At 42.4% G+C, this 15,777-nt stretch overlaps 1 protein-coding gene and 1 long non-coding RNA gene across 4 annotated transcripts in view; one reads left to right on the forward strand and one right to left on the reverse strand.

The window, feature by feature from the left end:
* The window catches only part of LOC114055180, a 111,467-nt gene extending 110,959 nt beyond the window's left edge, over positions 1 to 508 (reverse strand). For both annotated transcript variants that reach the window (XR_003570674.1, XR_003570673.1), the window contains exon 1: positions 370 to 508. This is a non-coding gene — a long non-coding RNA (uncharacterized LOC114055180). The remainder of the gene's footprint in view (positions 1 to 369) is intronic.
* Positions 402 to 14,566, forward strand: MYSM1 (Myb like, SWIRM and MPN domains 1). Of its 2 annotated transcripts, none has more exons than XR_003570672.1 (20): positions 402 to 534; positions 2,442 to 2,517; positions 2,695 to 2,765; positions 3,033 to 3,110; positions 3,226 to 3,252; positions 3,777 to 3,855; positions 4,533 to 4,631; positions 5,235 to 5,989; positions 6,813 to 6,943; positions 7,757 to 7,860; positions 8,459 to 8,536; positions 9,553 to 9,641; positions 9,960 to 10,014; positions 10,099 to 10,149; positions 10,826 to 10,900; positions 11,156 to 11,357; positions 11,559 to 11,691; positions 13,379 to 13,484; positions 13,602 to 13,659; positions 14,215 to 14,339. XR_003570672.1 is itself a non-coding variant. In XM_027879039.1 (20 exons), the coding sequence occupies exons 1-20, from the start codon at positions 473 to 475 to the stop codon at positions 14,377 to 14,379; spliced, it is 2,481 nt and encodes an 826-aa protein (XP_027734840.1). In that variant the 5' UTR covers positions 402 to 472; the 3' UTR covers positions 14,380 to 14,566. The 2 variants fall into 2 exon arrangements, 1 of the variants encoding a protein (XP_027734840.1); XM_027879039.1 differs by having other exon boundaries at positions 11,169 to 11,357; positions 14,215 to 14,566.
* Positions 14,567 to 15,777: the final 1,211 nt, after the last annotated feature.

The raw sequence follows: 15,777 nt of genomic DNA on the forward strand, positions 1-15,777 counted from the left end.
CCGGTTCCAGCCTCCCGCCGCCGCATCCTGCGCTGCCCTCAGCCTCTGCCTCACCGTCACCCCTTCACTCACAGCCCGGCCGTGACCCTCAGAGCCCGGCCACGCTCCATCAGCTCCCGGACATGTGCCCTCACAGCCCGGCCATGTCCCCCAGCTGGCCCATGTCCCCTCAGCCCGGCCATGGCCCCTCACAGCCCGGCCATGGCCCCTCACAGCCGGCCATGGCCGCCCTCAGCTGGGCCATGTCCCCTCACAGCCGGCCATGGCCCTCAGCTGGGCCGTGTCCCCTCATAGCCCGGCCGTGTCCCCTCACAGCCCGGCCAGTCCCTCAGCTCGACACCCTCCCCAGCCGCCCCGCGCTCCGCCTACCTCAGCGCCATGTCCGGCTCCGCCCGGCCGCTCCTCAGCGCTCTGTGCCCGCCCATCGCCGCCGCCGGGCCGCCCCTTCCCGCGATAGCGCCGTCCCGGTGTCATGGCGGCGGCGGCGGAGGAGCCCGAGGTGGACATCGAGGGGGACCCAGCGGCCCCTCCCGGGTGAGTGAGGGTCCCGCGGGCTCCGGGAGCGCGGCCCGTCCCACCGCGCCGGGCGGGGGTCGCGAGGGGCGGCCGCTCCTGAGGGGGCGGCCCTGGCCGGGCGCTTCCCGCCGCTCTGGGGAGAGACCTTGGAGTGTCAGGGAGTGCCCGTGGAGAGGGGGCAGCGCCAGTGCGGAGCATCGTCAGGCAGGGCACAGGGAACGGGGCTGTGGGAGCGCTGGTGTGATAAGAACACGGAACTGCTGCCATGGGATCCCCCAGAGCCCGGAACAGCGCCTGGAGGCTGCTGGGAGAATCCTTAAAAATACACTTGGAGAAGCTGCTGGGTTGTGTAACTGTGTTCGCGAGCTCGCGGACGCAGAGAGGGTCAGAGAGCTGAACGCCGGGAGGAGGTGCACAAAACGGAGCCACAAAATCATAGAATGTAAAGGGGTTGGAGTGGACCTCAATGATCATCCAGTTCCACTCCTGCCGTGGGCAGGGACACTTCCCGTTAGACCAGGTTGCTCAAGGCTTTATCCAAGCTGGCTTTGAACACTGCCCAGGATGGGGCATCCAAACCTTTTTTTAGCAACCTATGCCAGTGTCTCACCAACCTCCCAGGAAAATATTTCTTCTTCACAATATCTAACATAAATTTCCCCTCTTTCACTTTGTACTCATTACTCCCTGTCCTGTCACTGCAGTTCCTGATGGAGAATCCCTTTCCTGTAGGCCCCTTCAGGTACTGTCAGGCTGCTGTGAGATCTCCACACAACCTTTTCCAGGCTGAACAGCCCCAACTTTCCCAGCCTGTCTCCGTAGGGGAGGTGCTCCAGTCCTTTTACCAATTTCATGGCCTTATCTGGATTTGCTCCAATAGTTCCATGTCCTTCTTACGTTGGGGACCCCAGAGCTGGATGGAGAACTATGGGGAAGAATCACCTTCAGCCTGCTGGCCATGGTCCTTTGGATGCAGCCCAGGATTCAATTGGCTTTCTGGGCTTCAGCAAATCCACAGATAAGCGATGGCAAAGTGAACAGGCAGAGACTGTAACACCTCAAATAATGCACTTGCAGGTGCTGGAAGAGAACAAGAGGTTTGTAGCAGAGACTTGCTGTCCTAGAGCAGCACCTGCCACTGCTGCACACAGGCTGCTGGACAAAGGGGGTGTTGATCCCCCCCTGTCCTTGGTGTGCTCCAAAAGAAGCAGGAGATGTGTAGGCTTCTGACTGTATGTGGAGATTTATTCTTTATCCTATAAAAAGATGTTTGAAGTGCTGGCACAAAGCATTTCAGAATAGTAGATGAGTTTAAAATTAGTAGCACTGCAGGGGATATAGAGCTAATTAGTCACTGGAACTGTTTGAATGCTCTGGAAGAAAGGATTTTTTAAACAAGTAATTACTTGTGTTACTAAGCAGATTTTATGCTGCATGAAAATGAAAGTAAGTTGATCAATTATGTTAATCAGAGACAGATCTCTAATAAGTAGTTACAGAAAAGATCAAGCATAAACTGGATGAATTCTGTAAGAGCACTAGATTAGATACTGGGAACCATGTGAGGGTGGTGAGGCCCTGGCACAGGTTGCCCAGAGAAGCTGTGGCTGCCCCACCCCTGGAAGTGTCCAAGGCCAGGTTGGATGGGGCTTGGAACAACCTGGTCTGGTGGAAGGTGTCCCTGCCAATGAGATAATCTTTAAGGTCCCTTCCGACCCAAACCATTCCATGATTCTAACAGCCCTGTACTATTAACCCTTGTGTAAGTATGAGCTTTTCTTGCCAGCAAAACAAGTTTGTCTTTACAAGGAGGTGTTTTAACCATATTGGAGGAAACGTGTAGAAATGTTAAGTGGAGAGAATAGAACTCAGTGAAACTTTTAATATTAAACTGCAGTTGTCTTGCACATTGGAATCTCTTTCAGAGATCATGAAAACCCGGCATCAAGCCTGCTGCAGGATCACTATCTCGATTCATCTTGGAGAACTGGCAACAGTCTTGTAAGTATTTTTTAAATGAGTGGTGCTTCTAGCAAGGTTATCACAGCTGCTGTGTGCTCTTCCCTCTATGTACATGCTCTTTAGGTTTTTAACCTGTGCTTTTGCCTTACTTTTAGAAAATATTATATATTTATTCTGAGGCATTCAGATATTAAAACACAGTTGTGTTGTTTGCAGCCCTGGACGTTGGACAGCAGCATTAGTGAAGAAAACAGGGCTGTCATTGAGAAGATGTTGCTGGAAGAAGAGTATCCTTTTCCTGATTTGGTTTCACGTTTTCCTGTAGGAAAACAGAAAACTTCCTGTTTCCAGAGGAACTGCACTAATCTTTTCCTGTTAAGGCAGCTGAAGCTTTGATACCTTGTAGGTGGATTGAAGAAATACTGCTACAGAAACTGCAGTATTTGTTTCTACAGCTGGGTAATTCTGAACCAGTATAATTTAGATGATTATTGGAATTCTTATATGTACAAATATCTCTGATGCTTTAAAAAGTTACTTAGCAACTATTTTAGGTATTATTTATCTAATAAATCACTTTCTGAAAAAATATGGCTCAACCAAAAGGAAGTGGAGAAAAGATCTGTGAAAAGGTAAGATATGCTTGGGAAAAATTAGATGAGAAGAAATGAAAAGTTCTGCTAAAATAGGGTTATTTGCAGCATCACAATCACTAAATTTTATTTTCACTTTGTTTTCTATTTGCAGCCCTCATAAGAAAACTGGAAAAGTCATGTATGTACCTTTTAAAGATTGAGTTGCATTTTTAAGTGTGGTGTCTGACTTAAGTTACTACAAACTATTTTAAAAAAGAAGTTACAGTTCCTTAGTTCGTTTTGTTTGGCTGTGCAAAATTATGTAAGAGACCTTTCAACAGGAAGAAACATTGTGTGTAATAATAGGCCTATAGTAAAATAGGGGGGTTGCTTTTTTGCTTTTTTTTACACAGTGATCCTTATGAAAAAAATTGTTAATTCCAGTTGACTTTTTTTGACTGAACTTTTCTGTTTGCTGCTTTTCTGCATTTCTGTGCTATTAGTCACTGATGAATATTGAGTTGCCTTGAATCTTCCTTTGTGGTGGGGAAGCTGATTCTCAGTATTTTATTTATCATGTTTATACACTCATGTTTAAAACAGTACTTTGAGTTTTACCAAAGAAGGGGAGTTGTTCCCCTGTCAGAAGGTGCCTTGAGTTACTGGGATTGGAGAATTAAATGTTTTTAGGAAAGCACCAACTTTTGTTTCCTGCCTTGCCAGAGTCCGGTCACCTGCAAAACCACCTGGCTGCTCCCTGAAGTGGACATTGGAGGAAAAAGAGCTATTTGAGCAAGGACTGGTGAGTTTGTTTATAGATGTAATGTTTTTAATTGAATTCATTAGTTTATTCTAAATGAGAGACTAGTTAATATGAAGAAGCATGTTATGGTTCTTCTAAGGCTTCTGCTTTTTTTATCTAATATGTTAAAAGTAATTGCCATTGCCAAGAGTGTAATGATAACCCAAAATGGTTTTCTTTACCAGATTTTGTTCATGTGAGGCTGATTAAAATTTGAGAGCACAAAATACCTCAAATACTCAGCGTTATGAGTTGCACGGTCACAATGCCGTCCTTAGCTATGGGAAGTGTAGTGTGCCTCTAAGGCAAATAAAGTGAAATCCTGTAACTACTGTTGTAAGGCCTTTAGAGATTATATGTAATATAATGTAATAGGGTTTGCTTGCCAAGCACAGACTCGTTTCAGTAGCATTCCTTGGGATAGCAGGGAGCGTGATTTACAGAGTGCCTGAACAGGGTGCAGAAGGTGCTCTAGCTAGGCAGAATAACTACAGTTCCTACTGTCGGGTGCCATTTTCTTCCTGGTAGAACATTAATAGTGAGGTTCTTTACCATGGGTTTGCTGTACTGTTTGTGCATTTTAGTGAACAATTGATGTTTGAAACTCTTTGGGCACATGAAGTGGAATGTCTGGAATGTCAGAGTTTGGGTGACTTCAGTGTGCTTTGTTGTGTCAGGTGAAATTCGGCCGCCGGTGGACAAAAATCGCCAAGTTGATCGGGAGTCGAACTGTCCTGCAAGTCAAGAGCTACGCTCGGCAGTACTTTAGGAACAAGGTAAATGGAGGATCTCTGAAGCTGGCAAAAAGGCTGTTTGCCAAGTGTGGTGTTGCACATATTGCTTGCTTTTAATCTGTCTTTTCAGGGCACTTGCTGGCAAAGCACATACTCTGTTTATTCCCATATTCAAAAAAGTGGAATATACTTATTTGTAGATTTAAAATCAATCAGACCTGATTTCAAATTCCAAGGATAACCTCTATTTTTATTGCTGTTATAACTAAAAATAAATGTTGTATAATTGTGGCCTCTTACACTGTTTTCATTAGCATGAAAATTGTTTTCTACCACACAGCTGTCCTTGTTGAGTGTTGTACTTTTAGCCTTAACTTCACTTGATATTTCAGGGACATTTAAGAAGAAATTACTATTTTCTAGGATTTTGTGACTGGAAATCCATGTTAATTGACACTTGGGCTAAAGTATACCTTTAATGCTGTGCCCAAGTCAGTTGCAGTGGATTAAACTACATTAAAAGGGTAAGATAAGGAAGGAACACTTCGGAATATCTGCTGTTCAGATGAAATAGTTCTGATTATTTGGGAGGCAGATGGGATTGTTTTGTTTTTCCCTCCTCAAAATATTTGATATTTTCCTAAGGCAAAAAATGGTGATTCTGAAAAAGAAGAGCAAAGTCAGTGTGGGAGCAGTGTTCCCATGGACGATGGGATAAGGGCGGAAACTGGAAATTTGAGAGGCCGTGCAGACCCCAATCTGAATGCAGTGAAAATTGAAAAGCTGTCAGATGATGAAGAAGTAGACATAACTGATGACATGGATGAGCCACTCTCTCCTACCTTCCAGCAAGAAACTGGAAAATCTGACTTACCTGTTATTCAAAAAAGTCCAGTTGAAGAACCAGAAGGAATGGAACACGGTTTGTCATCTGCTGGACACAGTTCTGCAATTGCTTTGCCTAAAGAAGATCCTCAGCAGACCAGGCAGGATACAGTGGATGCTTTGGTATTTCCTGCTGTGGCAGCAATGTGTTCCCAGCACCTGAATGGGGATAAATCTTTGAGCTTAGATTTCCAGCAGTACAACAGTTACATTGAGAAAGCTGAACAAGAAGGAGCAGTAACATCTCATGGTACTGGACAAGCGACTGCTCTGGAGCCCAGTGAGGAGCAAAGAAACCCGGCTGACAGTGGATTGCTTTTTCCTTCTCCCTGCCAAGCGGATGAAGATCATCAGGAGGAAGCAGAGGAGCTGAAGCCCCCTGATCAAGAAGTGGAGGTTGACAGGAGCATCATTCTGGAAGAGGAAAAGCAGGCTATTCCCGAGTTCTTTGAAGGGCGCCAGGCCAAGACACCAGAGCGTTACTTGAAAATCAGGAATTATATTTTGGATCAATGGTAAGAGGCATTGATTTCTTTTACCGAAGTAAGTGATTAAGGTGTTTTGGTTTGTTGTAGTTAAAACACTACTTAGTACTAATAGCTTCAGAAAAGAGTAAAATTATTGTATGGTAGCTTTCCAGTGAACAGCATTCATTATTAATGCTTCTTTTGTATCTTCCCATGTTCTTCCTGGCGTTCTGGAAGCTAAGCAGTGAAAATACTTTGAAGCATTATGAAAATTAGTGTCCTGTATCAGGACAAGCTGCATGCATTTTGGTTATTTTCTTCCAACTTTTGCCATCCTATATGTAAGAATGGTTTTAATAAGTGGTTCTTCAAAATAAGTAACTGGTGACATTAACTCTGTGATGGGGTCTGCAGCCTTTACAGAAGGGCAGCAAGAAGTCTGTGCTGGAACAAATGATGTTGAGCAAAAAGAATGCCTCAAAGTAAGTATCAATTTGGAGTAGTGCTTGCACACTTGAATATTTTATATCCCATCTCTAAAGAGCAGGTATGAGGAACCACAGGGATTTGTGGCAGCAGGCTCAAGACACAGTTTGTCCTGTTGCCACTGTGGTTTGTGTTGCTTAGCTTGCTTTTAAGTAGAAAGAGTTACTGTGTTTAACTCAGACTCTACTCAGTTGTCTTGTGCACTGGCAGCTTGTTGTGGGTGAAAGAACTAAAGACTAAAATTCCACATTCAGAGAAGTGTCAGTTTAAAAGGAAGCAATAAGTGCACAGAGAGTGAAAACAGGACCTCAGTTAAAATCACTCAATTCCTTCCTCCCCCCATGATTTGTTCTGCTGTCTGACAATGGGATGCATTTGGTTTCAGGGAGAGATGTAAACCCAAGTACCTGAACAAGACCTCGGTGCGTCCGGGCCTGAAGAACTGCGGCGATGTCAACTGCATTGGGCGGATCCACACGTACCTGGAGCTGATCGGAGCCATTAACTTCGGCTGTGGTAGGGAAGTTTCTCTGGGAATCAATAAATAGCCTGGTTTGGGGTGATGCCTGATGTTAGGCTGCACTGCTCACCCAGAGGATACACAGTTACCCTTGCTAGGAGGGATTTTCTGAGCAGATTGCCTCTCATAGCCTTGGAAAATCTGGAGGAGTTTGTAACCTGCCTACAGAATTATGGATTTTTGGTTTTACACAGAACCTTTTTATTTTTCTTTATTTTTTTTTCTCTTCCCTCATGTTTAACCATACATGAGCTGGTAGGCTGGTTGGTTTGTTTTGTGCTTTTCTGTGTGTCTAGTGTTGGATTATTTTTTTTTCCCCGATAACCCACTGTATCTGAAATTCTGCCCTCCTTCCTTGTAAGACAAAATTCAAGTTACTGTTACTTTTCCCACACTGAATGATAACTATTTCCTAAATAAACACTAATGTTTTCATTCTCAGGGCTAGTTTTTAAACTATGCAAATGTTAAAATCAGGTGACATGTTTAAAGTGTATGTACACACCTGTAACTTGGTGTTGTTTTAGAGTCTCTGGATGGATTCTGGTCCAAAGCTGAAAGAGTCACCTGGGAGAGGAGCAATGTCTTGCAAATACCTTTTGTCTGAAGTAAAGTAATTAAAAATAACAGAATTATGACCAACAAGAGTTGTCTCTTTACTCTGGGTTATTTTTTGTTGCCTCTTTCACGGTGGCATTTGCCGTTCCCACTCGCCCCTGCCCTCCCCGTGTGTGCAGCCATGCTGAGCTGTCCGTGCTTTGCTGACATCCGTGCTGACATCCGTGCTGTCTCCCTTGTGTCCCCTGCAGAGCAGGCCGTGTACAACCGGCCCCAGGCAGCCGACAGGACGCGCTCCCGGGAGGGCAAGGACGCGGTGGAAGCCTATCAGCTCGCCCAGCGCCTGCAGTCCATGGTGCGGCCGGGGGGGCAGCACGAGGGGGAAAAGTCTGTCCAGCTTTCCTGCTGAAGTGTTTCCAGTGTGTGATTCAGTTGCTCGCGTTTCAACTGTTAAATGGAGTAGGATATGGCTCACTGAGAGCATTATGCACACAATTAAGTGCAGTAGTGGCTACATGAATTACCAAGGCTTGCCAGAGTTAATGTTCATATTCTCTTGTAATACAGCATTTTTAAGTGCTTCACAGCAAAATACATCAGTTGACGAGAGGAAAAACTAAATCAATCCCATTAAAAATATAATAAATTGAAATATAAAGAGCTGCAGCATCCACTGGATGTAAACATGCTGGTTTTATAGTTTTGTGTATTGTCTGAGCTAGAATTCAGAGCTGGATAACAGTGCCACGTTTCCACAGAACACCATCAGGCTTTAGTGCCTTAAAATCCAAAACCTCCACTGATGATATTTTGTGACAGTCTGCAGGACTCCGGGGTGTTGGTAACACCCCTGTGGCAGTACCTTTTGGACGCTGTCCTTGTGGCTGCCCGGCTGGAGTAAATGCAGCGTTTTCAGGGTGAGAGCCCTGACTCTTGGTCATTTCTTGCCACAGCGCACGAGAAGGCGGCGAGTGCGAGACCCCTGGGGAAACTGGTGTGATGCCAAGGATTTGGAAGGACAGACATTTGAGGTGACCCTTCTATGTTTTTAACTTTCCTTAAGGAATTAATTCTTTCTGATTGCTGGCAGGTGGTGTTGCATCAAACAGACAAGGGAACGGTTGTGTCATAGGGACTTAACCTCTCTTGTGGAAGCAATAATTTGAAAGTAATGCAGCAGTTGATAAATAAAGTTGGTGTTTGCACAGGGGTTTTATGCCCCTAAAGCTTTTTGCCTCGTCTTGTAGGAGATTTCATGATCCGTTGCTTTTGAGTTAACTGCCTTAAAGCAAATGGTAAGGAGTGGGAGAATAACATTTAAATGTTATTTTTTCAGTCCTATATGGTTTCTTTGTGCTCATTATGCAGGTGGTAGGGAGTTCCTAATATTAATTCTGCTGCTAGCAATATCCCCAGAAATTCTGTGGTTTATGAAGTGCTTTAAAAATTCATACAAGTTTAAATATTTTATGGGAGAACTGGAAAGAAAATACTTGTCCATTCCTACAATTTCAAATTATATGAAAAGTGAAGAACATTTATTTTTCTTGTATAGAAAACCTTCTTAATTTGCAACCTTTAGTAATTACTTGTAACAATTACTTCCATAATACTGTGCCTGTTTTTTATTAACTGTGATTAATAATTTGAACACTTTTTGCAAATTACATATTTGGATGGAAATAAAGGTTGAAAACAACCATCCCTAAAGAGGGGTTGTGATAAGTTCTGAGCATGGTTAGTACTGGCAGATTGTCACACTTGGATTGACACCCTGGTTTGTGATGTGGGCTGTGATTTTACTGAATTGGATTGATTTAGTATGAGAATTCTCTCATCAGGCGTCTTGTGGACTTGGTCTCTGATTGTCACTCGTTCCACACCGCCTGGTTAATGGCTGTTGCCTCCACCATCAGTAGTTCTGTAACACACAAATTATATCAAGAGGACAATGATATCAAGAATTTATTCTGGGCTGGTTTTGCAGTCACCGTTGAAACAGCACTTCAGACATTAAGACATTTAATTTTTTGTTAAATCCTCTTAGCATCTCTCAGCTGAAGAATTAGCAAGAAGGAGAGAGGAAGAAAAACTGAAACCTGCAAAATCTTCTAAAGGTTCGAGACAAACCAAAAGGTATTACTGGATGTGCATTGTGTTCAAACACAAATCTGGCAGAGATTGAACCAATGTCTTGTGTCAGGCTGGAAAGGTCCAAAGCATTAATGTGTGTCATGGTCTGAAATAGCCTGGATGCATTTCACATGTTTCCTGTTGGAATTCACGAGTGTGGGGAGTGATGTTTCTGTATTTGGAGTAAGTCATCCTAGTGTGGGATGAGAAAATCCAGTGAAGAAAACAAGGTTATTCCTCCTCAGCTGAGGTGACAGTGGGAAAGTTGAAAAGTTTCCTGACTGTCCTACATCTTTAGAGAAATTTTCTTTCATTTTATAGTTCCTTTGATCCCTTTCAGCTGATACCCTGCTGTCTGTTCACGGAGGAAAAGCAGGTATGTACCTCTGAGGGAATTACCAAGGAGGCTTCATTACTTGAGTTACTTTTCTTATACTCATTATTGTCTTTATCATTTCAGGAACCTTTTAAGGTGAAAGTGTCTTCTGAAGCACTTCTAGTAATGGATTTGGTGAGGATTAAGTTTTATCTTTCAAAAAGCTATGATGTCTATGTTGTGGGTTTTTTTTAAATGCAGTCTTCTTCTCAGGAAGACTGAGAAATACAGTAATGTTTTCATTCACCTAGAACTGAGAACCTAGTATTAAATAAAGCCCCTAAAGGTGAATACTTTTTATATTGTGCTTACTGTACAACCATTTACCTTCTAGAAAAATGAATAAGAGTTTTGCTGCTTTACTACTTACTACTCTCTGTCACACTTTAAATCTAATTTGCATAAAGCTGCTTTCTGACAGTCTGTCCTTCTGAGATCTGTGGCTTCATTTTCTACCAGTCTGGCAATTGATTTTGTGTTTACAAAGCAATATGTGGGGATTTTTGTAAGAGCAGCAGGTTGTACCAAAATCGTGCAGTTGTTCAACACTGCCCAGGCTGCATCTGTGGGTGTGTTACACCCTTGCACTGCATCCCTGGTGTGTTTATAATAAGCAAATTTAATCTTTTCTGTTTGCTTTAAATGGAAACAATGGGGTTTTGAGAGGTTTTAGTTGTTTTGAGTTTTCCTTCTAAATGTCATTGAGAGGTTACTGACTTGAGTGCTGGGCAAAACAAAGAGAAATTACACAACTTGGACTTCCATACTTGTTTAATCTCATTTCTTTCATACCTGTTTGATCTCCTTCCAGCACTCTCACGTGTCTCTGGCAGAAGTGATAGGGCTGCTAGGTGGAAGGTACTCTGAAGCTGATAAAATTGTAGAAGTAAGTGTTTGTCTTTTTACATTGTCTCTAAAATATTGAAACTGATATGATAATAGATGTAATTTGAATAAATGTAACTGTTATTTCTGAAGGGAAATTAATTAAATATCTGAAATCTAAGTTAATTACTGTAGTCTTGAAACGTTAGAGTTGCGTTCAATTGTGAAGGAGAAAGACCTGGTAAATTATTCTTACAATTCTGTTTATGAGGTTTTATGTAACTGATGGAGGTTTGTTGCATTTATCCATCTGGAGGTTTCTTTACCAGGTGTGTGCAGCAGAGCCCTGCAACAGCCTCAGCACAGGCCTGCAGTGCGAGATGGATCCGGTGTCCCAGACACAGGCCTCGGAAACTCTGGCTGCCAGAGGATTCCAGGTCATTGGATGGTACCATTCCCACCCAGCCTTTGACCCCAACCCCTCCATACGAGACATTGACACTCAAGCCAAATACCAGGTACAGCAAAGACAGACAAAGAGCAAAAAACCCCCCCAAAGCCTCCGTGGTATTTACAGTGTTAGTACGTATTAATGCTCTGATCTTAAATCAGCTCAGCTGTAAATTGACAGAAATGCTGGGTTTTAAATTTCAGCATCCTCTTCTGAAAAACATCAGATTTTTGTACGTGGGTTTTTTGTGTGTTTTTTGGTTTTTCAGAGCTATTTCTCCAGGGGTGGGGCCATGTTCATTGGAATGATCATAAGCCCTTACAACCGAAATAATCCCCTGCCGTATTCCCAGATCACCTGCCTGGTCATCAGTGACGAGCTCAGTGCTGATGGTTCCTACCGTAAGTCCATCTATTTTATCCTTTTCCTTTTGGATACTGAGGGGAAAAAGGTCTGCTTTTGAACTTAAGAAATAGGTATTTAGGTATTTGTGTTGGTAAGATGATGGTATTGTACAAATGGTGTAGTTTATGTTGGTGACATGTGCTGGACAAACCTGAGAATTTCACTGAAAGAGTGATCCTGAAAGTTGTCCCTGCTGTCATGACAAGAATAAACAAATATAGATAGGCAGAAGATTTTTCTTTTGAGTATTTTCCGCAATCTGTGAAAGGTTTGGGATAAGGGTCACTGTTACTTATGTGCAGAATTTTTATGAACAGTTGAGAAACGGTTTCACATGTACAGCATGGGCTTTACTGCATTGCAACGTTCTGAACAGATTCTCTGCTCAAGGAAACAGAAGTAAATAACAAAGAATTGGCTGCTACGGTGGCTAAAAATCCTTAATTTTTGACTAATGTGCCATTCAGAAGGTCAAAGGATCAAACTTGCCAGGAAGGCTGAAAGGGTGTGCTGGCAGGAACCCCACCTAAGGGGTTTGATGAAAACGGGATCTTTTCCTTTCTTTAGCAGTTGAACACACCATAGAAAATTCATGGTATTTCCAGTGATGATCAAATCTTCTGCTCTTTCCCTGACATTCATTTGAGGAAAATTCCCCTGATAGCAGAAGATGGTTCTGGAGCTGCCTATTCTCTCTCCTCCTCCCTCCCTCTATTTATAAAGTTTGATTTTTGCATCCCCGCTCCAAGGTTTCCACTTCTCTTGGCACAGCAGTAGCTGAGGCCACGTGAGCCAAGAGTTCTCCCTGTTTTTTCCTGTGGAAGTAAGCAAGGGAGACCATCTGCCTGGAGACTCACTGCACAGTCCTGGGGGAAGTGGAGCAGCGGCCACGTCTGTGCACTAATTCCTGTTTACCACGCTGATTGTCCTGTGATTTTATCCTCATTTCCCACACATCCCATCCTTGTGGAGAAGTTAGATTACTGACAAACTTCATTGTCCTTAGAAGACTTTTTTGTAGTCACTTACATTTTCTGAGAGGAATTGTCTAAGAGGATTCCATATTTCTGTTTAGCCCTTGAAATCAAGATTTTACAAAATGGGATCTCCTCTGGCTCTTTGGAAATGACTTATTTCTTTCTCCCTGATTTTGGATAACTGAATTGTTACCTGCGAATAATTCTCTTGCTAAATTCCTCTTCTCTCACCTGCAACAAACCCGAAGATTTTCTTTCTTTCAAAGCAAAATTCCTCTGAAATGGAGAACAATAGTCAGCAGCAGCCCTTTCATACATAAGCACCAAACCTTTTTTTATTCACTTATTAGTCACCTAAACCTTAGAGAGATTTACCACTACAAAAGTGGTACTAAACCACGTTTTTCTCTTTCGCTGTTTGTTGTAGATTTCTGTGTCCTTCCTTATGGCCTGGGGAATTGGTGAGGGCAGGGAGGAAAACAGATTTGTTCCTACTCCCACCACAATTAAATTTGGAATCCAAAACACGTCATCCTTTTGCTTTAACCTCCTTAATGTTGTCAAGTACAGAACCACAGACTTCTGCAGTCAGTAACAAACAGGAACAGTTAAGGCGAAGGGATGGGGTTGCACCTAAAACTGAAAAGAGAAGGAAAGCAGTGGAGTGTCCTAGAAACACTGAATGATGATGTTCCATTGATTGCAGGCCTGCCCTACAAATTCGAAGTGCAGCAGATGATGGAGGAGCCTCAGTGGGAATTAGTATTTGAAAAAACAAGGTGGATAATTGAAAAGTACAGATTTTGCCACAGGTATGTGTGTACTGCTGTTACAAACAGCCAGTTTATAATTGTTGTGTGTTTATTATTGTTTCAGTCAAGACCTGTGGCTCCTTTCTCCCGCATTCGTGTTTGTTTTTCTTCCAACAGCAGTGTCCCCATGGATAAAATCTTTCATAGGGATTCTGACCTGACTTGTTTGCAGAAAGTAAGTTTTTTTTTTTTATTGTTAAATGGGTTTTTTTTAAATGCAAATCTGTTTCATGTCAGCAGAGATCACCTGAAGTTACATTTTTACAAATCAGAGATGGAAATTAGTGGTAATAAATTACTTCTGTGGCACTACTTATTCACCTACACAGAGAAAATAAGGATCCTCCTTTGAGAGAGGTGGGGATGTGTGTTATGTGCAGACACCAAGTTAACCCTCAGCTGGAGAAGATTTAATGGCAAATCACTTGTACACAGTAGTTGCCCACGTTGAATTCTCTTGTTTCCTCTCAACATGGCTTTGCTTATAAACAGTGTGAATCTAAAATTAAGTTGGTAGAGTGCTCTGGAATTCAGCTGTTGTATAACTGGTTTTAAAAGACTGGGTTTAAATCACCTGTGAGTTCCTGTGTCACCATTCCTTTTGCTGTATTGCACACTTGAATAATTTTTTAGTGTTAATTCCAAATAAAAATCCCTTTTAATAAAAAAAACCAAAAAAATTTTCAGGAAAAATGTCAATTTTAACAAAATTTTCTTTTGTTTTGACCAGCTTTTGGAGTGCATGAGGAAGACTTTGGGCAAGGTAACAAACTGCCTCATTGCTGAAGAATTCTTGACTCAGATAGAAAACTTATTCCTCTCCACGTACAAGAGTGAGGAAAAGGGCAATGCTGATGGAAGTGAGAAGGAATGTTCACACCAATTGCCACTGTGATGGCCTTGGCAAACCAAAATGATGGAATTTGGATGTTATTTTTCAATTTCTCTCCTTCCTCCTCATTATGTCAACTCTTTCAGAATTGTTATCCATCTCAGTAGTGACTGTGACAGAATCCAGTGTGTTCTTACCTTGGTGGTTTAAAGGTACTTGGGAAGCTCCTTTTGGGTGTGACCCCCGTGCCCGAGGGCCACCGCATCAACTGAGAGACCAACAGTGCTGCTCTGGGAGAAGGACACCCTGTCAGGAATACTGGGCATCCATCTTCAAGGAGAGTTTGTCCTCTCTCAGGTCTTTCAGTTTGGGAATTTTCTCCTAATGTTATCCCCAGGTACCCGTCTAACTCAGGATGAATTAATGCTTTAGAGCTTGTAAGTTTGAATGAATTCACAGAAGAGAAACTTAACTGAAATGAGAGTTTTGTAGCTCCAGCTTTCCTGCTATCCGGCCTGAAGTTTTATTCAGTTGTAGCAAAATACATCACCTGATTTCTTTGCTTTATTATCTTCTTTATTACTGTTTTTCCCCATTCATCCTGATGGTGAAGTAGCTTTTTGGCACATTCTTTGCCACCTTGTTTCTGTATTGGGGAGGAAAAGCTGGCAAGTTTTCATGACTTCTCAGTAGTGGCTGTGCTTGTTTCCAGTGGAAATGATAAGTCCTGTCTTGCTACAGGTTGCAACCTTTCTGACCTTCCATTCTATGGGGAGGTTTTACGTTGATCTCCAGATCCTTGTTGTTTGTCCACTTGGAATTGCCACTGTTTCCCATGGAAACACGAGCTCTGGATTGATGGCAAATGGAGGGCAACGAGCAGAAAAACATTTGTGTTTGTAAAGAAAAAAATCCCAACTTTTATATCCAATCTTGTCTATAATGTACAGTTTAATAAGAAAACAGTGGTTTATATCAGTTCCTGAGTTATGATTTCTTACAGGTGTATATTCAGATAAATCAGCCACAGACAGATCGATCTTGATTTGAGAAGTTTCCTGATTGCAACTTGGAAATGTTTCATGAGCTGTATCACTGTGACTCTTTATAGAAAAAATGTGGTTTAAATTTTGCTTTCCAAGGAAACTTGACTTGTCTACAGGTTTATCTTGAGCAGAGTTTCTCAGAGGTCTAAAATGTATTTGAAAACCTGAAACAAGATGTTGAGTTTATATCTAGAGGGAGAGAATGGGCTCAATTTTTATTTTAAGAAAAAAGATGTGTGTGTGTATATATCTAGTTCTACATAACATAAATGGAATTTTAAGATTTTATATGTTTCAGCTTTTCATTTTTATAGAGTCTGAAAAGCTTTAAAGTCACAGAGTTGCATCCCGAGGAGGGAGCTCCCTCCCAAGAAGTTAATGTTACAGTGTTTACCATGGAATGTCAGACTCTCTC

This window comes from Empidonax traillii, unplaced genomic scaffold (genome assembly GCF_003031625.1).
Source record: "Empidonax traillii isolate 1590-97213 ecotype Southwest subspecies unplaced genomic scaffold, ASM303162v1 scaffold50:size1795014, whole genome shotgun sequence".
Classification (NCBI taxonomy): Eukaryota; Metazoa; Chordata; class Aves; order Passeriformes; family Tyrannidae; genus Empidonax; species Empidonax traillii.

Excerpts from the sequence above, each read along its gene's own strand:
- MYSM1 (XM_027879039.1), top strand. The coding sequence starts at position 473 with ATGGCGGCGGCGGCGGAGGAGCCCGAGGTGGACATCGAGGGGGACCCA. Across the intron at positions 3,856-4,532 it reads AGCTATTTGAGCAAGGACTG|GTGAAATTCGGCCGCCGGTG; the intron begins GTGAGTTTGTTT and ends TTGTTGTGTCAG. Across the intron at positions 10,901-11,168 it reads AAGCTGATAAAATTGTAGAA|GTGTGTGCAGCAGAGCCCTG; the intron begins GTAAGTGTTTGT and ends TTTCTTTACCAG.